We start from the raw sequence: 27,704 nt of genomic DNA on the forward strand, positions 1-27,704 counted from the left end.
TGCTGCTCCCCACTCCAGGGGCTCTTTCCACCCCAGGGATTGAACCCGGGTCTGCTGCACTGCAGGCCGCTTCTTTCCTGTCTGAGCCCCCACCGAAGCCCTGACTCCTTAACATGTATCATTTTGTTCCGTGGCTCTTGCAAGAACAGCTTCTCGTGCACCAGTCCCGTCACTCTCCTTGAGAACCCACATCTGTCTGCGCCCCGCATGTTACTAAGACTCTTGTGTGTCCGTTCTCCATGCGGCAGCAGGAGCACTGAGACCCCCCCTTCCGCCCTGCCCGGCACAGCCTGCCGCAGAGCCGACGGTCAGCACACCAGGCCCGCAGACCTGATGACCCCTCACCACCCTGCAGACCTGGGACAGCAGCAATTCTAACGCGCGTGGACGTGAGCCCTGGAGCTGGGGAGGGGGAGAGCTAACCACCCCACATCTGTCACCTGGCCCCATAGAGCAATTAAGGATGATTTTTCTTTATGGAAAATAGCCCTGACGAGAAAACACCATATGCAACAGAAGCGCTGCCGTTAACATGGACGGTCCAGGAAGATCTGAGCATGAAGCCAGGCCTCCAGCGGGGGCCGCGGCGTGCCCACTCACAGTGCCTACAGAAGCCCCACTCGTGGTCTCTGTCGTAGTTGGCGGTGGTCGCACACCAGAGCCTGGCCCTGCTCTCCACGACACACTCCTCATAGCTCTTCCCATTGAACACGAAGGGGAACACACATGGGTCGCCGTCCTCAGTTTCTGGGAAGGAGAAATCGGAGTGACCCCGATTATTCTCACCGCATTGGCAATGCCCGGCCACGGGCGGTCACCTTGAATGATTCCCCGTGGAAAGCCCCCCTAAACTGACTGACGGTTCGTGGGCCCGAGCGCTCACACCCAAGGCTGGTAGAATGGACCGTTCCATGCGCTGGGGCTCACAGCACCTGGAACGTCATTCCTCACTTCCCTCCTGCTGCCGTGTCTAATTCCGTGTCTACCAGGAACAGACACTCCACCCGCGAAGACTTACCCGGAGGGCAAGTGTCTCCGTTGGCGTAACTCAGAATGACGGCTTCGTCCTGATGCCTGTAGTCTAGCTTCATGGATGCCAGCCGCCCGAAAGATGCCCCCTTGGTCCCAGACAGCAGGCAGACAGCGCCGTCCTTGCAGCCTCCTTCGTCCAGGCCTGCGGCCGCGGTGCAAACCCCCACACTGTAGGTGTGAGGGCCTCGGGTCACCTGCAGAGACACCACCCCACGCTGTGACTGGGTCTCCAGTGGGGGAAGGCCAGCGCTGGGGCGGGGGGGGCATGAGCAGGAAGGCGGAGCTCTGTCCATGGGCCGTGCACGTGCCTGAGAGCTCACTCTCCTTGTTCCCCCCTGCAGAGCGCGATGCCCTGGCCACTCCGGGGCACTTCCCTCCTCACTGGGACCATGCCTCCTGGTGCAGCACTGCAGACCATGCTCCCACAGGCCTCCGGCTGCCCACCCCCTACCTTCAGCCACGTCTCCTGCCGGTAACCCTGGAGTGCTGAGGACTGGGGACTGAGCACAGAGTAGCCACGACCTAACTGAACACGGTTCTTCCTGGCCGCCCCGCCGCAGCAGGCTCTAAGCTGCTGCACACCCGTCCTGGGGGCCTGCGCCCAGGCAAGGTCTCTTGTTCTGGGAGCCAGACGGCTGGCACCTGGGCGTGCGACTCGGAGCTCACCACTCCCCGGCTGCCACACGCCAGGAGGCGCTGGGATCTTGCAGGCTTGGTCCACAGCCGTGTGCCTCTGTAACATCTATATCTCAGGGACGGCTTGGTCCACAGCTGTGTGCCTCTTTAACGTCTATGTCACAGGAATGTGGGCCCCAGCCCCTGAAGCATAATGCGCAGCCCCCCGACATTCAGGCTGGGGCGAGACCAGCCCCTGACACCCAAATGTGTCTCAGGTCAGGGCTGGGGGGTGGTCTCTGGGTGGCAGGCAGAGGCAGAGCCACATGGGCCCTGCCAGCCCCGCCCCCTCGGGCATGTGGCCACTCGCACGGCCCTGAGTGGCCTCCTGCTCTCCGCGTATGACACGGAAGAGGCCCCGTGACCCTCCTCGCTGAATAACTGAATCCTTGCCAAGCCCACGAGAAAGACTCACTCTCAACCGTGGGGCAGAGTTTGGGCACGAGCCGTGACTGGCTGGCACGCTGTCTAGCGCCACCGGCAGGCCGCGCCCACGCCCGGGACAGTGAGGACCACCCCATCCGTCCCCCAGACCCATACAGTGCCTGAGGGACCGCAGACTCTCCAGCGCTCACGGAGGCCGCATCATAACGCACAGAGGAGCCCGAGAGCGAAGCCAGGCGGCAGGGGCCCCCGAGGCCGCAGGCTCCGGGGCGCGGTGATACCTTGAAGGTGCTCTTGGAGAGGCTGGACAGGTTGAAGCTGTAGTAGAGCTGCTCGTCCCTGAGGGAGCAGCCCTCTGTCCTCACTTCGTCGGGACAGACCAGCGGGGTCTCCCACTCAAACACAAAGTCACAGTCGCTGGTCCTCAGCAGTTTTGGTGTCCCCTGTTTGGGGTGGAGGGGCAGATGTGAAATCCATGTGGATTAACAAGCACAGTAACCTCCCTGCTCCCCCGCAGGGCGGGGGACCCCAGCCCCAGGCACCGTGGGCTCAGAGATGCTCCCAGACCACCAGGGGTCCCGGGTGACCCACGGCAGGCTTCTCTCCAAGAGCAGGGAGCCACCGTCCTCACCAGAGGCAAGCGAGCAGCAGCCCCGCCAGGCAGGCTTGCCTGCTCCCAACTCCCCTCCGCCCCCCAGACCCCTGTGTCCCTACACTTAGCATGCCAACACTCCAGACTACCAGCTCAGACAAAAGGGGGGGGCGGTCTTCAAACTGGGACAGGGAAGCCTGAGACATCGAAGAATCTCTGGCGGCAGAGAAGGGAGCAAGTGTTTCCTGTACATTCGAGGGGGCGTCCCCACCCACGTCTCTGGAGACTGAGGGGATGTTTATACTAAGGGCGAGACATGATCCAGCCGGACATTCCACAGGCCAAGTATCTAAATAAATATCCATCAACGTCCTTACTGCCTCCCCCCCTCGTTCAGCAGCAGCCGTAAAAACAGATGAGGAATTTCATTAATTGTTGCTGAGAATGTGTTTTTCTATTAATGTATGTGGAGGAAGTATTTCCACTGAAGATAAAGAAACACAAGGGAAGGAAACTTCATTAAAAGTCTCTCCGAACTGGATCGCACATGCAGCCTGAGATGCCCCACTTCTGAGTCCCCACAAACACTCATCGCTCTCAGCACTCCACTCTCTGAGACCCAGCGCAAGTCCAGGGGGGAGCTGTGGACACGCGTCCAGAGCCCCCCAGATACGCGGGTGGATGTGCAGAGACAAAAGGGCCGGCGGATCACAGCGGCCTGCACCTTGGTCATCTGGGACTCCCCTCCCATCCGGTAACGTGTGAACAGGGGCGACGTGTCAGTTCAGGAGCTGCGGGGTTTCCACGCGGACACCCAGGATGGCAGCCCTTGGTGTCTCCCCTTCTCTCAATTACTGGACTGTCCGTCCTGGGAAGGCGGCCACGAGCCACTTCCTGCCACCATCCACTCACCCACGGCGCCCATTTCCATCAAAGGACATGTAAGCTTTTCACGGTTTAGGAATTTCAGAAGCACATGTACAGGGGAAGGAGAGTTTAGGGAGTTTCCGATGGACACGTATGCAATGCTACATTTAAAATGGATAACCAAAAAAAGACCTGCTGTCTGGCACAGGGAACTCTGCTCAGTGTTAACTGGCCGCCTGGATGGGAGGGGAGTCTGGGGGAGAATGGACGCCTGGATGTGTCTGGCTGAGTCCCTTTGCTGTTCACCCGGAACTATTCCAACACCGTTAGTGGCTGTGCCGTTCTGTTGTCTGGTCACTAAGTTGTGGCCAACTCTCTGCGATTCAATGGACCGCAGCACGTCAGCCCTCCCTGTCCCTCACTCTCTCCCGGAGTTGGCCCAAATTCATGTCCATTGAGTCAGTGATGCCACCTGACCATCTCATCCTCAACTATACACCAACACAAAATAAAAAGGCCGCACAGAAGGGCTGAGGCCCAGGCCGCCAGTACAGAGCTCTCCAGCGGAGCAGCGGTGGGGACCCCTGCCGGGCAGCGTGACATCAGGCAGCCCTCCCAGGTCACCACAAAACAGGGGCTGCGAACCCCTGGTTTATCTCCTGTTCCCAGAGGGAGGGCAAGAGAAAACTTATGCAAAACTCCTTACAACAAAACAGCGATCTTTTTTAAAGGAAGCTGTTTTTTAACTGCACATAAAAGAAAAATCAGTGGCCTCCTTAAAAGTAAATGGTACAATATCATAGCTACTGATACTTTTATCCCAAAGGTCTTCTTTCATTTGCTAATTTCTGAAATGTGAGTTACGTCCTGAACGATTATAGCTGCCAAAATGTCTGACTTCCCAACAAGAATAAAATCAATAATGTTAAAATTTAAAAAAAGAAAACCAAAGTTGGCACTTTAGTATGATGGTAGGGAGGCAGCTCGGACAGTAAAGACTCTGCCTGCAATGCAGGAGACTAGGGTTCGATCCCTGGGTCAGGAAGATCCCCTGGAGAAAAGACTGGCTACCCACTCTAGTATTCTCTTCTGGAGACTCCCACGGATGGAGGAGCCTGGTGGGCTACAGTCCACGGGGTCACCAAGAGTCGGACACAACTGAGTGACTAACGCCTTGTTTCACTTCCAGGCAAAGGTGAAGGCTACTTCTTTGCTCAAGCATATCATGTTTTTAAGTTACAACAAGCCTCCTTATGCAAAATCAGCCCTGGTAACTCAGGGAGGGCTACTTATTGCTGAACTGAGGGCCTGAAATAATTCCACACACCACACAGCGCAAGGCAGGTGCTGTGAGCACGGGCACAGCGCTTCGTGGGTCTCCAGCTCTGGCTGGCCGACCCACACACCAGCTCCGACCTTGTACACCAGTGCTCACTTACCATGCTCACGCCCCGCTTACAGTGAAACGCGATCAACGAGGTGTAGTTGAAATGCCGATCCGCCAAGCAAGGCGTGCTGCTTTCAAAGTTCAAGTAAACTTCGTTGGCTATGGGATTGAGGATCGGAGGTCCTGCCACGCGGCCAATATCCTGAACAAAGGGAAAGCAGACGACATTTCAGGAAGGTAATCACTAGCCAGGTTAGAGGAATAGGGCTGACAGAGAAGTTACAGAAAATGCGCGTCCTGTTTTGAAGACAAGCAGCAGCTAAAGTAACCGTGTTGCCAGCAGATCGCCGGTCAAGTCCTGACAGTAAGGCACACAGGAAGAAGCCTCACTTGGCCAGGGCGACGCCGTGTGGGGACTGCTTACGTGAGCGACAGTGGCTATGCCCCTGCTCAGGGCTGGGTTTCCCTGGTGGCTGGGAAGGGGAAGAACCTGCCTGAGTGCAGGAGGCCCGGGTTCGAGCCCTGGGTTGGGGAGATCCCCAGAGGAGGGAATGGCACCCCACTCCAGTGTTCTTGCCTGGAGAATCCCATGGACAGAGGGGCCTGGTGGGCTATAGTCCACGGGGTCGCAGAGTCGGACACCACTGAGTGACTGACACTTCACTAAGGGACAGATTTATCACCAAGGGTCCGTTTTGAAGATTCGCGGCAACAGGAGTCTCAGGTCACACCCGGAAGGCTACTCAGTCCCCTCACCTGCCGGCGGGAGGCAGGAACCCACTTGGCTGCCCCGTCTCTTCAGCAGCGCCTGAGGCGTGTCCTTAGGGGGACACGGGGCACACACTCACACACTCCCACCACTTCCTGCAGCTTCGCTTGGCCCCTGGCACACACCGGCTGCTCAGCCAGGGTTTTTGAGGAAATAGACACACAAATGAAAGAAATGTGATTGGCCAGGAATGGTGTGTATGTGAGAGATGAGTGTGTGTGTGAGATAAGTGTGTGTGTGGGATGAGTGCATCTGTGAGACGAGTGTGTGTGTGAGACTGAGTACAATGTGTGTGTGCGATGAGTGTGTGTATGTGGTGTGTGTGAGATGAGCATGTATGTGAGGTGAGTGCATATGTGAGACGAATGTGTGTGTGTGATAAGTGTGTGAGATGAGCATGTATGTGAGGTGAGTGCATATGTGAGATGAATGTGTGTGTGATCAGTGTGTGAGATGAGTGTGTGTGTGAGATGAGTGTGTGTGCGAGATGAGTGTGTGTGATGAGTGTGTGAGAGATGAGTGTGTGTGAAAGGTGAGTGTGTGTGAGATGAGTGTGTGTGATATGTGTGTGTGAGAGGTGAGTGTGTGTGAGACGAGTGTGTGTGTGAGACTGAGTACAATGTGTGTGTGCGATGAGTGTGTGTGTGTGGTGTGTGTGCGATGAGCATGTATGTGAGGTGAGTGCATATGTGAGACGAATGTGTGTGTGTGATAAGTGTGAGAGATGAGTGTGTGTGCGAGATGAGTGTGTGCGAGATGAGTGTGTGATGTGTGTGAGAGATGAGTGTGCGTGAGAGGTGAGTGTGTATGAGATGAGTATGTGTGTGAGATGTGTGTGTATGTGGTGAGAGATGAGTGTGTGTGTGTGTGGTGTGTGAGAGATGAGTGTGTATGTCAGATGTGTGTGTATGTGGTGAGAGATGAGTGTGTGAAAGATGAGTGTGTGAGAGATGAGTGTGTGTGAGAGGTGAGTGTGTGTGAGATGAGTGTGTGGTGTGTGAGAAATGAGTGTGTATGTCAGATGTGTGTGTTTGTGGTAAGAGATGAGTATGTGTGTGAGATGAGTGTGTGTGATGTGTATGTGTTAAGTGTGTGAGAGATGAGTGTGTGTGAGAGGTGAGTGTATGTGGTATGTGAGAGATGAGTGTGTCTGAGATGAGTGTGTGTGTGGTGCGCGAGAAATGAGTGTGTATGTCAGATGTGTATGTGGTGAGAGATGAGTGTGTGTGAGAGTGTGTGTGTGTGGTGTGAGAGATGAGTGTGTGTGTGTTTGAGGTGAGTGAGATGTGTGAGAGGTAATGAGAAATGAGTATATGTGTGGTGTGTGTGAGATGAGTGTGTGTGTGAGAGGTGACTGTGTGTGGTGTGTGAGAGATGAGTGTGTATGTGTGTGTTTAAGATGAGTGTGTGAGACAAGAGTGTGTGAATGACGCCACACAACGTGCTCTGTTCATCATGCTGGGGCACGCTAGGGCCACGCTGACACACCACCCTCTCTGGTTAGGGAACTTCCTCTATTATTTTTAAATCTGGAAGAAGGGAGCCAGGCAGGAGAAGACGGGCCCAGCCGCCGCCAGGAAGGCTGACCGCAAGCACTTCCTGCCGACACCAACTGTCCAGGCCCTGCGCTTGTCACACGGCCACGCTCTGGTCAAGCTCACATCGTGGCCAACGTCCCCAGCGACAGCCCATGTCTCTCCCCACCGACACCACCGGTAACATCCATCCGTGACGAGGACATCTAGTACCTCAGGACAGGACTCACTGTTAAACCAAGGGAGAAACAGACCACTCCTGGGGTGCATTTCATTCCAAATAACACACGCTGAGAACTGGACAACACACGAACATAACTCATGAAGGCAATGTTTGCAGAGACCCAAGCCTACGCTGGGAAATGCTAGCACAAACACCAAAGCTTTCAAAGTAGAATGCTTAGTTATTAGCCAACTGGCTTACGCCCTTAATTATAAAGTCATTTACCAAAGAACCTGCTTGTATTTCAAACAAGCTTTTAATGACACAAGACCCGCACTTAAGCAAAGACACCAAGCTCCGTCAACATCCTTGGAGACTAACCTGATACAAAAACGCCCTATCTCCGCATGTGTGTTCACATTTTCTCCCATAACTTCGATCACAACGACCGACAGCTCAATGTACAAACCCTCGTGTTCCTCTTCCCCTGGCGGACCCAGACTCACAGAGCACCCAGCTCCCTTCCCCTGAAGACTCTCCACCGACAGCAAGACCCGCGACGCGCAGGGGGCCGCTGAGACAGCCCGCGGGATGGGCTCTGCCCGCGGGACCATACTCACTATCGGGGGCCCGTCCACGGGGACTTTGCACACGGCGGCGCCGGCGGGGCAGGGCACTCCGTGCATGGGGTTGAGCGGCTGGCAGATGTTGATGTAGAAGTCGGGGCCGGTGTCAGAGCGGTCGTCCTCGCTCTCGTCGTAGGCTTCGTAGCCCCCGGTGCGATGGATGAGTGGGGACAGGTCGATGAGGGAGCTGCCGTTCCTCACGGAGCATTCGGTCTACCAGACGGGAAACACGCCTCTATGTTGGCATCTACCACACCCGAGCGCCTGACCGCCAACCACGCGGGCACTGCAAGGGCTTAGGCTGAACGGTGAACGCGCTAAAGGTGGATCAGCGGCCCCCCCGATGTGCTTTGCTTTATTTAGCATCAGGCATTCTGATCCAAACATTATCGGGGCCTCAGGAGTGGAAGAGAAGCGGGGGGGGGGCGCCCAGGGACCCACAGGAGAAGCGGACGCCCCCTGGGCTGGGCTGGCCAGGCCGCCCCAGACTCACCGTCTGCTCGCAGGCCAGAGGCGTGTGCCAGGAGAAGAAGAGCGTGCACGTGCGCTTGTCCAGGGAGATCAGCATGGGCCTGTTGGTGGGCCCCACCTCAGGCCTGCACACGAAGCTGAAGACGCTCTTGTAGCTCTGGCCAGTCTTGGAGGGGCAGGGGGAGCCGCCCTCATACATCAGCTGTAAGACCTGGTCCACGTAGGTCAGCCGCTTGCTCGCCTTGCCCACGCTGATCCTGGTCTGCCCGAAGCAGGCCCCTGTCCCCGGCACAAAGCCAGTGGGAAGGACACACAGTCAGGGACTCAAAGCACTCGCTTCCTGACAACAAACTTCCTGCAGACCCAGACGCTGCAATCCACAGCTGGCACTCCTGGGGGTACTATGCAATTTCAGCAAATGCTACACATCTAATACTTCACCCCATGGTTACAAATCACCCCCTCACAGCCCCCGCCCCAACCCCAAGAGGGTTGCTGCCGATGAAGGCATCTGATCTCTTCGCCAGAGGGGAGCGTGGAGGGCAGGCCGCACTCACCCACGCCGGGGGCGCAGTTCTCATTGTCCCCGCACACGCTGAGGAAGACCAGCCCCTTCTCACTGTAGGCAGCGGTGAAGCCGGCCCGGCCGCTCAGAGAGCTCAGGTCAAACAAGTGTCCTGCGTAGGGTGCAGGGGGGACACAGTGACCCCTCACCCATGTGCTCAGACATGGATCCCTCGGGCCATGTGGCCCCGGACTCCTCATGATGAATCTGCCCCCTTCACTGGCTCAGCCCTGAGAACCTTCCTGACCCGCTAGAGAGTATTGAGGTGGGGGGGGCATCCTCCTGGGGCTGGGCCTCAGCAGCCTGTGATTCAGGGTGGGGGGAGGTTGGGGAGGCCCTGACGGCACTTCCAGCTGCCAGAGAAGCAACCTGCAGCCTCCCAGGTCCCCAGCACTGAGACCCAGCAGTTCCCTGGGTGCCCCCTGCCCCCGACATTAACCCGGAAAGGGAACAGGAGGCTGACTCCAGCTCCGCAAGCCAAGAGCTAGGGACTGACGGCCCCAGAAACAGGGCAGTGGGAGCACAGGTCTCGGGATGGGCTGTCTCCTCCACTGAAGGAGACTCCCGAGTCAACAGCAGCCCGCAGAACCGGCAGAAAACCCCAACGTGCACCCTCTGGACAGGACACTGGCTACTCCTCAACCTCACCCGGGGCCTCTCAGCATGTGGGGGGGGGGTCCCTCACTGCTGGGGCGGGGGCCCTCACTGCAGGGGGGGGGCCGGGGGAGACCAGTGGGGTCTCTCACTGCTGGGGTGGGGTGGGGGCCCTCACTGCAGGGGCGGGGTCCCTCACTCACCCGTGGCGGGGTTGGTGACCTGGCAGTCGTCATGCACGTTGCTCTTCACCGGGCAGGCGGCGGCTGTGGGCCAGGAGAAGGTATACTCACAGTCCTCCACCGCGCTGATGAACATGGGCCTGGAGTTCTAGAAACGAGCACAAAGACGGCTGCGGACGGGCCGCAGGGCGGACGTAGGGACAGCGCCGACCCCCGTCAACAGGAGCTCCCTTGCGCCGCCTGTGACTCGTCTGTCCCGGCGTCTTTGTGGGATGGGGGCAGGTTCAGAAAAGGCAAGGGGCCAGGATCTGCTCCCAAGACGCCCCCGGGGCCTGACACACACTGGGGGAGACGCAGCTTGAGATCCACGCGGGGGCCAGGGGCGTGTTCCTACAGTGAGATGGGGCGGGCGAAGGATGAGCCAAGGGCCACCATGAGTCATGAATGAGGAAACCCGCCGTCATGTTCTGAAAACCGGAACTGAAATTTGTTACAGTAGATAAAAGGGGAAGCACCGCCAGAGGACTAGTGATAGCTGTGAACTGACCGATCCCTGCACTGCTTGGACAAGGAGACTCCCCACGGCTCGGATGCGCCTCATCCATGCGGCTCGGGCCAGACTGGGGCAGCAGGACCCTTCTCCCCAGATAACCCATCCCCAGGCACCCACGAGCAGAGACCCCTCAGCTGTCCTGCTGAGGAAGCTCAAGAGCTGGCTTGGAACTGGGTCTGCCAGACCTGCCGTTTTTATCCCGGAAGATGAAGGGCAGGCTGGCAAACAGCAGTTCTCTCTCCAGCCTCCAGGGGGCGGAGTCAGACTTTGACAATGATGATGATGACGACTCAGTCACACAGTCGTATCTGACTGCAACCCCACGGACTGTAGCCCGCCAGGCTCCTCTGTCCATGTGATTCTCCGGGCGAGAATACTGGAGTGGGTAGCCATGCCCTCCTCCAGGGGACAGTCCCGGGACTGAACCTGCAGCTCCCACACTGCAGGCGGATACTCAACCACTACGCCACCAGGGAAGCCCCTAACCCTGGAAGCTGAATTGCCAGGGCGGGCACCCGGGACCAGAAGCCCGAGGCCGCACTGCCTGTGCCCCGTTAGGCCGGGTCGCCCTGAGTGCTTCACCGCGCACCCCAAGGAAGCAGGACGTCAGCTCTGCTGACTCAGGCAGGACCCCCGAGTGCTCCACACGCACCCCAGGGAAGCGGGACGTCAGTCAGGCAGGCCCTGCTGAGTGCTCCACACGCACCCCACGGAAGCGGGACGTCAGTCAGGCAGGCCCCCGAGTGTCTCAGCGCGCACCCCACGGAAGCGGGACGTCAGTCAGGCAGGCCCCCGAGTGCCTCAGCGCGCACCTCACGGAAGTGGGACATCAGTCAGGCAGGCCCCCGAGTGCCTCAGCGCGCACCTCACGGAAGCGGGATGTCAGTCAGGCAGGCCCCCGAGTGCCTCAGCGCGCACCTCACGGAAGCGGGATGTCAGTCAGGCAGGCCCCCGAGTGCCTCAGCGCGCACCTCACGGAAGCGGGATGTCAGTCAGGCAGGCCCCGCTGAGTGCTCCACACGCACCCCACGGAAGCGGGACATCAGTCAGGCAGGCCCTCGAGTGCCTCAGCGCGCACCCCACGGAAGCGGGACGTCAGTCAGGCAGGCCCCCGAGTGCCTCAGCGCGCACCTCACGGAAGCGGGATGTCAGTCAGGCAGGCCCCCAAGTGCCTCAGCGCGCACCTCACGGAAGCGGGACATCAGGCAGGCAGGGCCGCGGGGGCGGACACAGCGGGGCCACTCACCACGTGGCTCTCGCTGCACGTGAAGCGGATGGTGGTGGACTTCTTCCGAATCTGGTCTGGACACAAGTCGCCATCGACGTACTTCAGGACGGTCAAGCCCTGGCTCCACTGAGGACTGTCCCGCACCCTGCCCAGGTTCACGGGCTTGGGGCCGCCCAGCAGACACACAGCCGCCTCCGGAGGGCATGGCTCTGCAGCACAAGCAGAGACGATTAAGAGCGACCGTCGGCCGCTTTCCAGACTAGGACTCACGAGGCACTAATGTCCGGCACGCGACACATTTGACTCTGACAATCATGCCAAAATACCAGTGATTCCCATCATTTAAGTCAGATGCCGATGACACCATGAACTCTCATCACATGAAACATTATTTTATCACAGATGGACTGGGCGGGTAGGCGCAGAGTGTCAGGAGAATTCAAGGCAGGAAGGCCTCAATTTTTCTGACCCCCAAACAGGATGAAGCTGAAAATACCCAGACTGAGCCCATGGGACATTGTAAATGACCTATGTTCATATGCTATCTTTATTTCAGAAGGCACCAAGAACTGCGCCGACTTCCGAATCTTGGATATGTCCTAGCCACCTGCCCCAGGGAAAGAACAGGCCCCACTTCGTGGACTGAGTGTGGGGTCACCAGGCTGGCCAGCACACAAAGCAAAGGGAATGTGGCCACGTCCACATACCATGCAGTGGAGAAAATCACTAAAAAATACAAAAAAAAGCAATAGCGCCCCCTTTGAGTTGAGCCAGACAAGATGTGAGTGGGGCTGCATAAGAACCCCCAGGGAGACAGCTCCGTCTTCAGGATCCCAGCAGGCCAGGGGTGGCATCAGAAGTCTCTCCAGGTTGCTGCTCCTGGTCCCCGGCATCCAACCAGCTCTCGCCTCATCACTGGCACCAAGGGTCTGGGTGCTTCGTACCAGGACCCCCACCTGCTTTATTCTTAGTAAATACAGAGGGTGTGCGCCCACACGGCCATTCCCTACCTTCCAATCTCCTGTCCTGGCTGAGAACCACCTGCCACCATTATTACCTCCCCCTACCTCCATCTCTTGACACTTGAAACAGGTCCTATGGCTACCAGCACGCCTTCAGTACTGATTTACCCTGGACCCACCAAGGCCTGGTCATCAAGACCCTCAAATAATTCCTCCTTTCACTTCCTGGCTAATGTGTCCCGACTCCCGTGTCGGAGAGTGACGTGCCTTCGAAGGATCTGTCCTGACTCCCTCTCTCCCCCCACAAACTCCCTATGAGCCGTGAGCCCCCGCTCACCAGAGCCGGCCTGCGGGGACAGGGACTTGCACACGTTGATGAGATAGTGCTCGGTGGACCCCGTGCCCGTGATGGCCTCCCAGTTGTCACTGTATCTCGACAGGGACGAGAGGTCGTAGGTGTTCCCATCCTGGTTTCTGAGGGGAAAGAAAAAGCGCCAGGTGAGGTTTAGCTGGATTCTGACGCAGTCTCGAGTGCCCCGGCTGGAAAGACTCAGTGCACAAGCGGAGTGTACTCCTGACACCCCGGGCACCAGGCCCTACCAGAGACTGGACTTGACCCCTGGGGTCTCCCAGCTCCAGGCGGAATCAGCAACAACACAGCCTGAGCTCAGGAAACGCCAAGTCTTGGTGCCATGAAATTAACATATTCAACAACAAAAAAGAAAAGCGTAAGCGCTCGCCCTGCTCAGGGCGGTAAGGAGACGGGTACATGGACGGCTGAGACACGCAGCGCCCAGGGCATCCCGGCCCGGCCACCTGCTGTCCAAGCCGGAGGCCCCCAGCGGTCCCCCAAGTAAACTGGGCTGGTGCCGACCTCCTCGAGGGAAGGCTCACTTCCTGCAGGAACCCCAGGCAGGGCCAGGCACCGAGGGGCAGCCCTCGCCAGGTGCAGAGTCAAGGTGGAGACAGTCAGCCCGGCCACCGGGCCCAAGTCAGGTGGAGATACAGGATGACCAGAGGCATCACTTCACCCGAGGAGACCAGAGTCAGCCATTCGTTCAAAGACGACATGCCGTTGGGGGGGGGGGGGTGCTGATGGAAATGGATAAAAATCGCCCATCCTGAGAAGTCTGGAGAGGCCACAGGTAATATTTTTTTTTTTTTAATGTACAGTATAACAGACAGTAATCAGTGTGCAGAGAAAAAATAAGGCAGGGAAAGGAATACGAAGTTCGGAATGGGAAAGAGAAAGTGAGATTTTTAGACAGTGGCCAGAGAAGACCATCTCTGAATAAGCTCAGGATGATGCGGAAGGGCCCGCCCCACAGGGAACGGGCAGAGGGAGCAGTGGAAACCAGGGGCCGGGGGCACAGAATGCCAGGGTGTCCAAAGGAAAACACGGGACCCCGTGTGGACGGAGCAGGGCAGACCAGAGAGTGGCACAGCGGGGGCTGAGGCTGGCATCACGGCGGGGGGTGTCCCGGCCCACCAGACGACTTCAGCTGGTAGCTCCAGACAACACGGGGCTTCATCGCATCGCGAGTTCACGACAAGACCGGCCTGAGCTGACTCACAATCTCCCAGGACCACTCTGGCCTACGGCCATACCACTCTAAACACTCCTGATCTTGTCTAATACGACCTCCCAGTCCTGAGAAGGGCCAGTCCACCGCGGCCAGGGGATCACTGAGGACCGCCGCACCCACGCAGGGGAGACGGGGACAGTCTAAACCAGGGTGGGTGCTGCTTCAGGAAGACAGAACTCTAGGTACTTTGAAAGCTGAGGGACCACTAATGGGATGAGAGTGAAAGGATGGGGCGGGCATTAATATCGGCATCTGTGGGAGACACAGACATGTGCAGAAGCTGATCCTCGAGAACTTCATAGAACAGACCATCTGTTCTCTACAGAGATTTACTGTAAATGGTTACTGACCTAAAAGAAGAAATTGAAATTAAAGTAAAGGGGGGGGGGGGGGTGGAGGGAAGAAATGATGAAACGGAGGAAGAAATGAGAAAGAGTACCAGAAGGAACTCCGTCATGAAAATTAAAAAGACAACAAACAGTTAGAAGAGCAAACTGAATCAGCTGATAAGAGAACCAGTTAATTGGAAATAGATCTAAGGAAACAAAATGCAGTACAGAAACAGATTTTAAAAAAGACATTTAAAATATACGGTGCATACAATAGGCAAAGTTTAAGATATGATTAATAAAGGGCCCAGAACAAAAGACACAGAATAGGTTAAAGGCAACCTTCAAAAATAGTCACTGAAAATATTTCTTACTGAATAACAGGCATACATCTTCAGTTTTAAAAAGTACCACCTTCCAAGCAACATAAATAACAAAGCCATGTGTAAGCAAAACAGACTACCATAGAACAAACCCAAGAGAACATATACAGAAAAGGCAGGTTATTCACCTAGGAATGAAACTAAGACTGCAAGGCCAGGTTCTCCAACAGCAACCCTAGATGGATCACCTCCCAAAGGCTGGTGCACACACACAGAAGTATTCACCTGGACTTCTGTACCAAGTGAGTGGTGATAAAACTGAGCCTTTTCACGTGAAGGCCAAGATCATCTCCACACACTCCCTACTGGTACAGGACTGCCAGGCAGTGTTACAGTGTGGCTTGGACCCCAGGACCAGCTCCAACAGCCTGAGGAGCCAGCTTTGGAAGATGCACTGGTTCCTTCCTAGTCCCAAGTGGGACATCCTGGTGCAAAGTGCTTACCCCAACAGAGACCAGAAGCAAGCAATCTGCAAACCAGCGCACTGTGTAGCATTATACTAAACAGAGTACTTAGAGAATGAAAATCAGGTCAAAAGGAAAGGGTACAGTGCAAAAAGGAAGAGTAAGCCACAGAAACAGAGAGATTTCTTTTCCTTTCCAAAGGAAAAAATTTATACAGTCGAACAACCAATGAGTATTTTTTAAAACCACAACTTACAACTTATGTGAGAAGGGAAAAAATAAGTCAGAAGTAAAACACTAGACCACAATCCTTTGGAGTCTGGGAGAGTGTGTTTGGCGCTAAAACAGTCTACGTTATTTCAAGGTTGGAGGGGTGAGCAGAGCTATGGGTCAACTTTAGCTTCCTGTTAAATCAAAAATACACATGTAAGGCAACTGTTAAAAGAAAATGGATTATAATTCAGGGAAAGCATGATAAGATTTTTTAAAAAGAAAACAAAAATTAGAATTCGTATCCTCAGAGACAATTAGAAGGACTTAAGTAAAATTTAAAATATAACTTTCCGAAGGATAATTTTTTTTAAAGTTCAGAAAATATTCCAGAATGGAGTAAAAACTCACAGAAGATGAGCAACAAACTTTTTCACCAAACGTGCATGGTTCTTGTCGGAAATGGGACAAGGCCTTCCAAACTGAAGGAAAACTAATTTGACTCTGTTGTAATTCTCGTTGCAGCTAATCAGATCTGAGAGCAAGTCAGTGGCATTTTCAGACAATGCATGGGTTCTCTGCTACCCAATCTCTCCACAGTACAGGAGGATACACTCCAACAAAACAAACAAAAAGAATACAAAACAAAGGACCTAAAACCCAAGAAACAATGGACCTAACGAAGCCAAGAGTGATCTGAGAGTTTAATATGCAGGAACTAAAGCCTAAAGTGCTCACCTAATCTAATTTCGTCCCCACTGGCCCCTAACTATTAAAGCAAAATATTACCATGCAAACCTAATTGCCCCCCGAGAGTCAACGCCCCATCGACTTACTTGAACGAACACTCGGTCACATCGAAGGGCGGGCAGGCATACTGCGTGCGCCACTCAAACAAGTAGGAGCAATCGGAAGTCTCCTGGAGAAACACGGGCTGCAAGGGCAGAGACGAGCAAGTCAAATGGGAAAGCCTGGGTGGCCGGTGCTTTGAGGACGCACACAGGAAGGGACAGACCTGCTCGTTAGGCTCGAGACAAAACTGAACGAGGTTTTGAACACCGAGTCTGTAAATCACACGCATGAACTAAGTTTAGCCAGGAGACTGCGCGAGACATTAAGAGCAGGCTCGTTGTATGAAAGACGAAGCCAGGGTGAGGCCCCACCCTGCACACACTCACCGCCTGCGTGCTGCGGTCACAGTAGAAAAAGATGGTGGTGGAACGCTGGTACACCTTGTGGCAGGTGTCGCCCCCCGTGTAGTTCATCTTCAGCACCCCATTCTCGTAGGTCAGCTTCTGGGTAAAGAGACCTGCCCAAGAAGTAGCCGGGGAAACGGGGGATGGGCTCAGGAAGCCCCTGGCTGGTCAGCACAGACGCGGCCCATTGCACGCCCTGAACAAGCCCCGACAAGACAGAGCACGCCTGGCCCACCGGCTCCTTGAAGCAGGCCTCCTCTCACCCCAGGCCATGACCTCCGAACCAACAGACACACAGACCACAGACCAACAGGTCAATGACACGCAGACACTCCTCGACCCAATGAGCTCAGAGGATGCCGGTTCCTCAGGGAGGCCCATAGACTCATCCTGTCAGCTGCTTCATGATTTTTTAAAAATTCATAAATGCATCACCACCTGCCCAGCTGCTGAGAGCGTGTGAGGACAGACAGCCTGCCCTACCAGCTTCACGGCCCAGCCCTGCACCAGACACACGCCCTTTGTCTCTGTTCCACAAAGTACCAACCCAGAGCACCCACCAGCAGTCCAGTGGGTCCCAAAGCTTGGATAAAAAAGAAGGAATATAAAAAAAATAAATAAATAAAAAGAAGGAATATGAGTTGAGGACTAGTGTTGCTAAAAAAGAATGAAATAAACTCTTAATGACATGCATCAGTGTGTGTAATGGGTGGTTTCACAAAAACCAAGTGAAACCAGAGACATCGCTAACACACTGTTTTACCAGGACACGGCAGATGTATTTCTTTTTCAAAAAAGATACTGTCTCTCGATCTTAAAACACACTATATAATATATCATCTTAAATATGGAATTCCATTCTTTTGCAAGAAGAGAAGGAAGAAAACCACAATACCTGCCACTTTTTTAAATCCCTCGGGTCCCCGCTTTTCCTGGCATGATGAGATGACCTTGGACTTGTCACTGGTCGGGCAGATGCCGGACGACAGCTCTCCACAGACCCGGAAGTAATAGGTGTATTCGCCGGCCCGCACGACAGTGTCATTCAGACCAAGAGGTATCAGGTTATACAGGTTGCCGTGCCTCGGATCTCTAACCTCGCAGTAGTCTCCTTCAAGAACATGAGAGGGGACGGGCAATGACCCATGCACACACACACACGCGCGGGTGCACGCACACATACACGCGTGCACACACACACACACCTTCAGGCAAAACTTCTGCAATCTTTAATCAGCTAGGTACTGTCTTAGGCCTTACACACCATTTCCACCTTCTCTCCTTCTGGCTTTATGCCTAAGACAAACTGCCCACAGTCTTCTAGAAAAGCTTAGGTCACCGGACAAATGAAGATCCACTTAAAACCAAACCTCCCGTTCATGCTCCGAAGCGTGAGACGCCAACAGCCCATCAACCCAGCAGGGGAGGAGAATGTCGCGGATGAAGGGAGCGGAGTGGAAAACGCAAGGACAAGACGCTATCCACCCACTAATCAGTACACAGGCGTCTTAAGACAGCGCTCAAGGCTTCGAATCTAAGATGCTATCAGAGCACGCCCTACATCACACTTCCACAACCTGGGTGAGTGGGGCCAGGTCTTACCTTCCGCGCGCACAACGGGACAGGCTTCCACGGTTCTCCAGAGAAACACAAACTCACAGTCATTCTGGAGCTGGAAGGTCGGGGAGCCCTGCAACCGAAACCAGGGCTCAGTGCGTGCACATCCACTTAAGAAGGGAGTCAAACGGTAGCAGAACAGACACCCAGCTCTTCACCTCCCCGAGAGAAGCACATGGACAGCCCTTAGGGAACACACCAGACCAGGACACTCTGGTCCGACCCCATCAACAGCCTAAAACCCCCAAACACTCCAGCAAGTTCAGCATCAGACATGGGACCTGGAGTCCAGGGGCAGGGGGAAAGGAGGCTGCACGGACACGCACCGTCGTGTGGGCACACTCGAGGTTTATCCTGGTGGAGAAACGCTGGTTCTTGCACTTGTCCCCGTTGACATAGACGAGGGTCAGGGACCCGTTGGCGCCCACCTGAGGACTGATCTGCACGCTGCCCAGGTTCCAACTGTTGTCTTCTGTCACCAGGCACGACCCCACGGCGGTGCCTGCAAGGGCCGGGAGACAGCGTTGAAGGTGGCAGGGAGGGGAGGAAGGTAGGGCAAACATGAGTCCGGGGCTTGGCACGCACCGTGGCAGCCGGGAATGTACGGGAGAGGTGTGCACACGCTCAGGTAGAAGGTCCTCTTTTTCCCCTCGTCGAACGTGTCAACCGCGGTCCATGGCTTCCTGGCTTTGCTCAGGCCGCTGAGATCATACTCGTTCCCGGCGGAGTCTGAAACACATAGAAGCGCTGCAGAGTCCTGCCCTCCTGGTAGCCCTGGGCACCACCCTTCAACCCCAAAGGCCAAGGATGCAGGAACTTCACACTCGCAACAGAAATGAGACCCACAGGGGGCCAACAGGCGTCTCCTGCAGAGACACACACCAGCCCTGAAGCTCAAAACTGCCGTGACAGCACTTCCCGGGCAGGGCCCGTGGTTGAGACTTGGAGCGCCCAATGCAGAGATCGATCCCTGGGCAGGGAACTAAGATCCCACATGCTATGTGGCACAGTCAACACTTCTTCAAAAGTCAAAAAACTTCAATTAAAAAAAAGTTTAGTGATTCCTGATTTTAAAAATTCCTTTTAATTCAAAAACAAAAACAAACAAATAGGCTGTAACAACACAGCACCATGGCTGGGGAGGTGGGGGCCGCCACAAAGAGTGAGGACCCAGCTCAGAGTCGGGAATCCTTTCAGAGCTTTAGCCTCTTATTCTCTTCTTCTCCCTCCAGTTAGAAGCGCCAACAGTGCACTTGATTTTCCCCCCTAGTTTTCTTCTCTGTCCTTAAGCAGCTCCTGATCCAAACGAAAGCTCAAAACCGTGAACCCAGATTCACTTCAAGAGAAGTTTTACAACTCTAGACGTCATTCAAGGGACACATGTAACACAAATGCCACGCTGCCTGTAAAATAAAACACATGCGCGCGCGCACACACACATCCATATGCTCACATGCACGTACACACACTTCCGGCTGGTCTCACCTGTGACTTGGCAATCTACCGGAGAAGGCACACAGGCCAGCGCGGTTTCAAACTCGAAGAATGTGTCCCGGATGCCCAGGCGAGAATCGACGTCCTGGTGCAGGAACCTGGGCATCCCGGGGTAGACGTCGTCGTTGCAGATGAAGCGTAAGACGAAGGTGTCAGCCCTCCCTGGGAACAGAAGGCCAGACTGTTGAGAAACAGCAGGGACCACAGCGTGGCCAGTCACATGTTGGGCACTGGGACAGCGTGCCCAGACACGAGCCTCCAGGCCATCTGCTAAGACAGTGTCACAGCACCCGATCTGCTTCAGGGACCTGAGCTATGAAGACGTCACACTCACTGGGACAGTGACCCTCGTAAGGAAGGTTCACATCACGAACGCAGTGTCTTGGCATTCTTCTATTCTAAGAAGAATGAGAGTGCTACATCCATTTATCCACCCAAACACTAGAAAACCATCACTCTCCTTCAAGGGCTTATTCAATAAAATTTACTAAGTTCCTACTACACACAGGAGTGAGAGAAACTGAGGAAAACCCGCTCTCCTGGGAGCTGACCCTCAAGGCTGCTCAGCGCCCCGACAGTGAGCAGACTTCATGCAGCCTCAGCAGGCCAGATGGAAATGCAGGAAGACACAGCAGGACGGGGCTGAGAAACCCCAGGGCTTGGGGGTGGAGGGCTCACTGGAAGGTGCCATCTGAGCCCAACCCTGAAGAAGGGAAGAAACGAACCGCCTGGCTGTCTAGAGCAGAGGCTGCTCGGGAAACACCGAGGACGAGGCTCAGATGGGGAGGGTGGGCCTTCCTGGTCGAGGAGCAGGAGGTCGGAGGGGCCCGAGCGAGGAGCAGCGGGGGTCCCATGGCCACTGGACAGGCCCAGCTGCTGCTCTGGGCACACGGGGAACCCCCCAGCGGGGGGAAGAGGGGTGGTCTAAGCTGGGAGCAATACAACCCAACAGTTCGAACATCACTCGACTTGCGGAGCCGAGCACAGACCGCTGGGGAGGTGGGCAGGGAGGAAGCGGGGATGGCACCGTCAATACAGAGGCTCCTGCGGGGAGGGGACCACGTGGGCAGAGGCTCCACGATGGAAGAGCCTTGGAGCCATCACCATGTTACCGAGTCCGGCAGTGGTCCCCAGAGACGCCTGGTTTTCACAGGAGGAAGCTGAAGCAGAGGGAGAGGGAGGGACAAGCCTGGAGCGACACAGCTCTAAGGTCAGACGTGTGCTGCACCCCTGGGGGCTGCTGGCGCCTGGATCCCAACCCAGCAGACAAACGTCAGCAGCTGTCAGCCACACGACCACACTGATAACCCCGCAAGAGACACAGGGTCGTTTTCCAAATCAGGCTAAAATATATATATGTCTATATACACATACATGCACATAAATGTCTAATCTAGTTCATTATTAAACAGTGGGGTCATTTTCCAAATTAGGGCAAAAAAAAAGGATACATAAATGCCTAATCTATTCCATTTTTAAACAGTACTCTGGAACTGGAAATGAAGAGAATTATAAACAAGACTGAAGGGACTGCTCTGATGGTCTGATGGTTAAGATTCTGAGCTTCCACCGCAGGGGGCATGCATTCAACCCCTGACTGGGGAACTAAGACCCCATGTACCACACAGGGTGGCCAAAAAAAATTTTTTAATAAAATATTAATAAAACACAAAAGTGAAGCACATTTCTTTTTTGATATCGAGGTGAGTGAGCAGCTGACTCTTTGGACCCAGAGGTAAAGAACTTTACGTCTGTAAAGCAAAGGATTCCCATCCCTCTGGGCTCTAAAAACAGACTAAAATCATCCATCTGTGTCCAAATCCTCCCCAACAAATGAGGCACAATGAGAGCAATTCCCTTTCTAAGCCAACCCTTCGCAGACCTGACAGCAGCCTGCAGACCCACGTCTTCTGTCCTCGAAGTTAAGAAGACCCCTGATTTTTAATCCCCTTTCCAGGAATCCTGAAATCAGCCTTTCAACACCCTAGGAGTCCTCTTCCCGGCGTGTTAATGCATCTGTCAGCTTGAGGCAAGGTGCACGGCACGAGTTGATGACTGCAGACTGGCAGAGCCATCCCCGCTCCCTTAGTGATCCCAGCTCCCTCTGACACGGCCTCAGACAGCCCCCATATTTTGGGCACCACACATCACACAACTGCCCCTTCCCGAGCCCACACCGGCACGGTGCGAAGTGCGCAGGTCCAGAAGTCAGACCACGTGGGTTCTGACCTCAGCTGTGCTCATCACCAGCTGCGTGACCCTGGGCTGTGTGTGTGTGGCTGCACCTCTGGGGGCCTCCGATCCGCAATGCTGAATGAATGTGTCCGTCGGCAGAACCAGGATTAGAAGCAAGAGACCTGGCTCCCAGTACTGGCTCTCTCTCCAGGGCACGAGGCCTTCTGGGCCTTCGTCACCTGGGACGCCAGGAGGTGGCTAAGAAGGGCATGAGCCAAGAAATGAGGTGCCCGGGGTTGGTGGAAAACGAAGCGGCTCAGCACACGCAGCACCTCCACGTGGGACCGGCACGCGACGGCCAGCACGCGTGCACAGTAGCTGCTACTCCACCACCACCGTCCCCCGGGGCGCTCACACTCAGCGTCACACCTGATGACGCCAAAACAGCAACTTTGCTTATGGTCACAGCTGCAGGAAGGAATAGAAATGAGAACCCAATAAAGATGGCAAAACTGTGTTATCTTCACCCATCACTTAAATATCTGAAAAACGGGGCAAGAGGCCGACTGAACACTTCCCTGCTAGAGAAGCCGCTGGAGGTGCTGGTGGAAGATGTTGGGGGTTGCGGGTGTGGACAGAACCCAGCAGTCTGGGACTCTCCGGCTACAGAATGCACTCGGGCAGGGAGAACACCCTGGAAGCCAGGCACGCGCGCCGCACGTGAGGCCGGAGGGCGGCCGGAGGGCGGCCGGAGGGCAGCCGGGCCCCGAGCGTCTATGGGCACGTGTGTTCCTCTCGGAAAGGCAGAGTCACAAAACCACCAGGATGCTAGTGAGTCGCAAAAGCAAGAGGGATCTGAGCTCACCGTTGGGGTGGGAAGGAAGCCCCGTGTAGGTCAGGGTTATAAAGCCCTCGGTGGACAGCTGCAGGCTCTTCTCCAGGCCCACCTGCCTGCTTGGCTTCAGGTTCCTCAGGTCGTCCGTCTGGCTTTCTGCCTCACAGCCGGAAGCTGGCTTCCCGTCCAGGGTGCCGCAGGCGGGCATCTCACCGCACACATTTAACTGCAGGCCAGGGGGTGAGACCAACGCACCAGCTCAGGCTGTGTGACCCGCCGTAGACACAACCGTGCAAGGCAAACCCTGCCCCGACCCCGCAGGGCAAACCCTGCCTTGCCAAACGGCTGTTACCCTTCAATATCATGCAAAGGACCAGCCTGCCACGTCTGGGCAAGTAAATCCTAAAGCTAGTACATAAGGCAGAAATCAAAGCCCAAACAGCAATGTCCATAAACTGCCTCTAATGGTTTATTTAGACAGCCCTGTATCTTTAAATGTATGAGACACACTGCATGCAACAATACAGAATGTTACAGTATTTTCTATTGTAATAGGAGAAGCAGGTATAGTTGAAGTCACGTTAATTAAAAAGTAAATATAATGGGATACCCCTGTGTTTTTTTTGTTTAAATAAAAGGCTTTTATTGTGTAAAAGCCTGTTTTATGTTCTGAAAAACTGTTTTAAACATTCTGAAATTCTGGAAAAATCTTTCTATGGCTTTATGAAGTCACATATAAATGTGATATATGTGAATACATGTACGTGTATTACATATATGTGAATACTCATATGTATAATACACATAATTCGTTTCATTTAGAAAAAGTATAGGTAAGATTTGCCAACATGATCAAGTCCCACACGATCCTAACCTGCTGAATACTAATCTAACAGTCCTCCTGAAAATTCTTGCTCTAAGTTTTCACTGTAAACTTACACTGTAAGATAACAACACAGAAAACTGTACGTTACTTAATCTTTTATCCAGTTCCCTTTTATGGAATGATTTATCCACTTACACTAAATAGAAACTATTATTCAGTTATACACTAGCAAACATTTTAGAAATGATTCATCATTGTCAAAAAAATTAATATTTGATTTTTCTCTCCAAACTTGAATTTTTAGAATACAAATCTAAATGTGATTAGATGCATCCAAATTTGGAAAAAGTAGATACCCTGTATTTCTTTCTTAATTTATTTTTAATTGGAGGATAATGGCTTTACAGTCCTGTGTTGGCCCTGTATCTCTCGAAGCTACCGACACCGTTCCATTTAAAGCCAGAAGTTGACAGAATGGAGCGGAACTCGCTCTTGGGTGTGAGACATGGACAGACTTCTCTATCACAGGTCAGTGTTTATGGACAATGTACACAAAGTTAAGATCTCCGTACACAAAGTGTCTTTCCTTAAGATCACAGTTTCGTATCTAAGAAATGGCCATGGAGGAACACACCCCGGCCGACGGCCGGCAGCCACGCAGCCTGCAGGAGGACACGTGGCAGCCCAGCCCTGCAGGGCCAGGTGCCAAGACGCCACGCCAAAAGAGCAGCCGGCTGGCGGGCGGTGCTGCCGGGGGCCCTTCTGGCAGCACAAAGCCGGCGCCCTGGCTCCCGGGAGCCTGGTCACCCCATCATGACCGTCATCCGGAGCCTGTTCCTGTTGTCTGCGACCCCGCAGCCGTCACCTCCTCCTGCACCCCCCCTGCCCCCACCCAGCCACTGCACAGAAGGAGCCTTTCTGGTCGGTTCTCCGTCGGATCGCCTCTTCCAGCATGGCCCCCACAGAGGTCATCTTTTCTGGCATGTTCTTCCGGGCTCACCTCCTCGGGCAAGTCCTCCAGGGGACTCACCTCTTCTGACAGTCCCTCAAGGGGCTCCACCTTGACGCTCCTGTCTGCGTCTCACACTCACAGAGGCAGCCAAATACACTGCAGTCACCTACAACAACCTGTCCCGAGCCAAACTCTGGGGCTAGCGACCTCTGAGAGGGGGTGGGGGAGGGAGGGGCCATGAGCACCATGCTGCTGGCTGACAAGCCCGCCACGCGTCGGTGAAGGGCCCCATCGGGGGTCTCCAGGCTCCGGAGCAACCTGCACGCCCTCCCACATGTGCTGTGCCTACAATGCCCCCTCTGTTTCGGTTTTATGACCGTCTCATCCCAGCTTCCTGCTTTCAAAGGTTAGTCTCTTCTTCCAATGTGGATTCTGCTAGAAAATGTTAAACCGAAATACAGAATTCTGAAAAAGCTCTCTGCCAGCAGCACTTCGTGAAAATCAAAGTCGCCCAGTCATGTCCGACTCTTTGCGATCCCATGGACTATACAGTCCATGGAATTCTCCAGGCCAGAATGCTGGAGTGGGTAGGCTTTCCCTTTTCCAGGGGATCTTCCCAACCAAGGGATGGAACCCAGGCCTCCCGCCTTGCAGGAGGATTCTTTACCAGCTGAGCCACCAGGGAAGCCCTCAGCTTAGAACGGAACACAGTAAGTGGAGTTTCTCCTCTTTGTTGCTCCAGACACACTGCCAGGGCCGCCCATGAAGGAAGGGCTATCCAAAGATTCCGGAGCATGCCATCAGCTCGTCTCCCTTTTACAGGTGGGCACGATCACCATTTCCTCTTGACCAGGGGCTCAAAACCCCAGTGGGCATGAGAACCAGCCGGGGCCTTGTCAAAAGAGCCTGCTGGGCCCCACCCCCAAGACGCTGCCCTGGCCACAAGTTCCCAGGCCACGTGTATGCTGCTGGCCAGGGACCACCACGCCAGATGCAGGGCCAGAACCAGGAGCAGCCAGCGATGTTCTGTTCCCAGTTCCCATCTGCAGAGCAGGAGGGGCAAGGATTTCACCTCATCTCCCCTTACATTTGGACTTCTTGTCTCCTCCTGGGTGAGGGCTGCCATCCATGCCCTGGGCAGCTCCTAAGAACACCTGCCTCCCCTGTCACGAGATGAGGGTGAGCTCCACGCCTCCTCCCATCCTTCCAAGGCAAATCAAGAGTGCACCCCACAAGTCTTACCAGAAACGTCTTGCCGATGCCCAAGGCAACATATCCTTGGGAGTTGTTCAGTGGGTTCAGATCAAACACGTACCCGCTGTTGGGGTCCCTGATGGAGCAGGCCTGCGGGAACGAAAGGGCCAAAGAGGCACATTCAAGCCCGGTCCCAGAGGACACAGCAGGGACAGAGCATCGCCCACGTCTGCCTGGCACTGACCCCGTCGGAGAAGCGGCCCCGGGCGAGCTCACAGCGCCTTGTGGTGCTGCGCCCGAGGCGACCCAGGTGGGACAGCAGCTCAGAGGTGCCGCCCTCACCTGAGCCCCCAAGACTGCTGCATTCACCCAAACAAGACCTCAGCTGAGCCCCAAGGAAAAGTGAGGAACCGTAAGTAAAGTGAAAGCCGCTCAGTCGAGTCCGACTCTTTGCAACCCCATGGATTATACAGTCCATGGAATTCTCCAGGCCAGAACACTGGAGTACCCTTTCCTTTCTCCAGGGGATCTTCCTGACCCAGGAATTGAACCCAGGTCACCCGCATTGCAGGCAGATTCTTTACCAACTGAGCTATCAGGGAAGCCCAAATCAGAGACAGATCCATGAGAGATCCACAAATAACTCCCTCTCTCTCCTCCTCATCTAGGAGGTGCAGTGCGCCCCCTTCCCTGTGTCTTCTTCCCGCCCCACCCACCCTATGCAGAGAATGGCGCAGCGGCTTCAGAAAGCACTGCCGGTGGGCGGGGGCCACGGGCTCCCACCCACATCCTCCCAGAGCCCCAAGAGCCCGGGACCCCATGCTGGGCACATTCCTCTGGGTGAGCTCTGTCACGCGGAGAACTGAAAAGGCAGGTGAGGACAGCGGGCAAGGCAGAAGCAGGGGCATGGCTGGCGTCAGAGCGTGAAAACCTCGAGCGCCACGTGAGCCCACACAGGCCGTATCCTACAGCCAAGGGGGCGCCGACGTGTCCCGGGTGTGGCTGTGATGTTAAATTAAGCCTCTGACCCGAGTGGCAGAGCGCCCCGGGGCCCCCAAGGGGCCGGGGGGACTGCGGGAGGGAGGGAGGGAGAGGGTGGAGGCTGGGAAACGGGGGAGCAGAAGGGAAGTCCTGGTTCTCATCCCAGGCCGGGAGGTGGGCCAGGGCAGAGGGTGGGGAACACGGGACCCCTTCCAAACGCCAGCTGTCCAGGCAGGGAGTAAGGGGAGGGAGGGAGGGGCGGGGCCGGGACGCCGGGCGGGAGGGGCCAGGGCAGCGTGGTCAGGGGCATGGGACCGCACCCGTACCTGGTCTGTGTCCACGGTGACTCGGATGGGACAGGCTGCCTCCGTGTTCCACAGGAAGCTGACCACGCACTCCCAGTTGAGAGAAAATATGGGATGGGTTTGCTGAAAGGCCAAATCCGGGATACAAGTCAACTCGAGGCCATGAAACGCACTCAAACCACCAGAACACTGGGTGGATAACAAAAAAACGAGTTCAAGTCGGTGGATTAACATACAGAGAGCAGGTGAGGAGCTTAACCTGCCTCATCTGATGACGACATCATCCTTCCTACTAAGGAGACTGTTCTCTCTTACCTGTGAATGCCAGCGCATCTACCTGGGGGGTCACACCAAGAGTAAATGGTAGAACTGGGATCCAAATCCGGGTCAGAGTCCGAGACTGTGCTTTTAAACACCATTCTACACCCAGAGTTGGACTATAAAGAAAGCTGAGTGCTGAAGTGCTGATGCTTTTGAACTTTGGTGTTGGAGAAGATTCTTGAGAGTCCCTTGGACTCCAAGGAGATCCAACCAGTCCATCCTAAAGGAGATCAGTCCTGGGTGTTCATTGGAAGGACTGATGTTGAAGCTGAAACTCCAGTACTTTGGCCATCTGATGAAAAGAGCTGACT

At 55.0% G+C, this 27,704-nt stretch overlaps 1 protein-coding gene across 2 annotated transcripts in view; it reads right to left on the bottom strand.

Annotated features, from left to right (window-relative positions):
• Window positions 1–27,704, bottom strand: part of IGF2R (insulin like growth factor 2 receptor) — a 192,630-nt gene that overhangs the window by 13,144 nt on the left and 151,782 nt on the right. For both annotated transcript variants that reach the window (XM_070461487.1, XM_020876534.2), the window contains exons 20-39: window positions 27,094–27,195; window positions 25,835–25,936; window positions 22,845–23,040; window positions 19,796–19,966; window positions 18,896–19,039; window positions 18,637–18,812; window positions 18,296–18,383; window positions 17,589–17,804; window positions 16,676–16,806; window positions 16,334–16,431; window positions 12,923–13,059; window positions 11,642–11,832; window positions 9,864–9,990; window positions 9,059–9,178; window positions 8,524–8,780; window positions 8,025–8,243; window positions 4,990–5,139; window positions 2,373–2,534; window positions 1,019–1,226; window positions 601–747 (exon numbers count right to left, since the gene is read on the bottom strand). In XM_070461487.1, the coding sequence (XP_070317588.1) occupies window positions 601–747; window positions 1,019–1,226; window positions 2,373–2,534; window positions 4,990–5,139; window positions 8,025–8,243; window positions 8,524–8,780; window positions 9,059–9,178; window positions 9,864–9,990; window positions 11,642–11,832; window positions 12,923–13,059; window positions 16,334–16,431; window positions 16,676–16,806; window positions 17,589–17,804; window positions 18,296–18,383; window positions 18,637–18,812; window positions 18,896–19,039; window positions 19,796–19,966; window positions 22,845–23,040; window positions 25,835–25,936; window positions 27,094–27,195 (3,142 nt within the window). The remainder of the gene's footprint in view (window positions 1–600; window positions 748–1,018; window positions 1,227–2,372; window positions 2,535–4,989; window positions 5,140–8,024; window positions 8,244–8,523; window positions 8,781–9,058; window positions 9,179–9,863; window positions 9,991–11,641; window positions 11,833–12,922; window positions 13,060–16,333; window positions 16,432–16,675; window positions 16,807–17,588; window positions 17,805–18,295; window positions 18,384–18,636; window positions 18,813–18,895; window positions 19,040–19,795; window positions 19,967–22,844; window positions 23,041–25,834; window positions 25,937–27,093; window positions 27,196–27,704) is intronic.

Source organism: Odocoileus virginianus, chromosome 34, assembly GCF_023699985.2.
Source record: "Odocoileus virginianus isolate 20LAN1187 ecotype Illinois chromosome 34, Ovbor_1.2, whole genome shotgun sequence".
Lineage (NCBI taxonomy): Eukaryota > Metazoa > Chordata > Mammalia > Artiodactyla > Cervidae > Odocoileus > Odocoileus virginianus.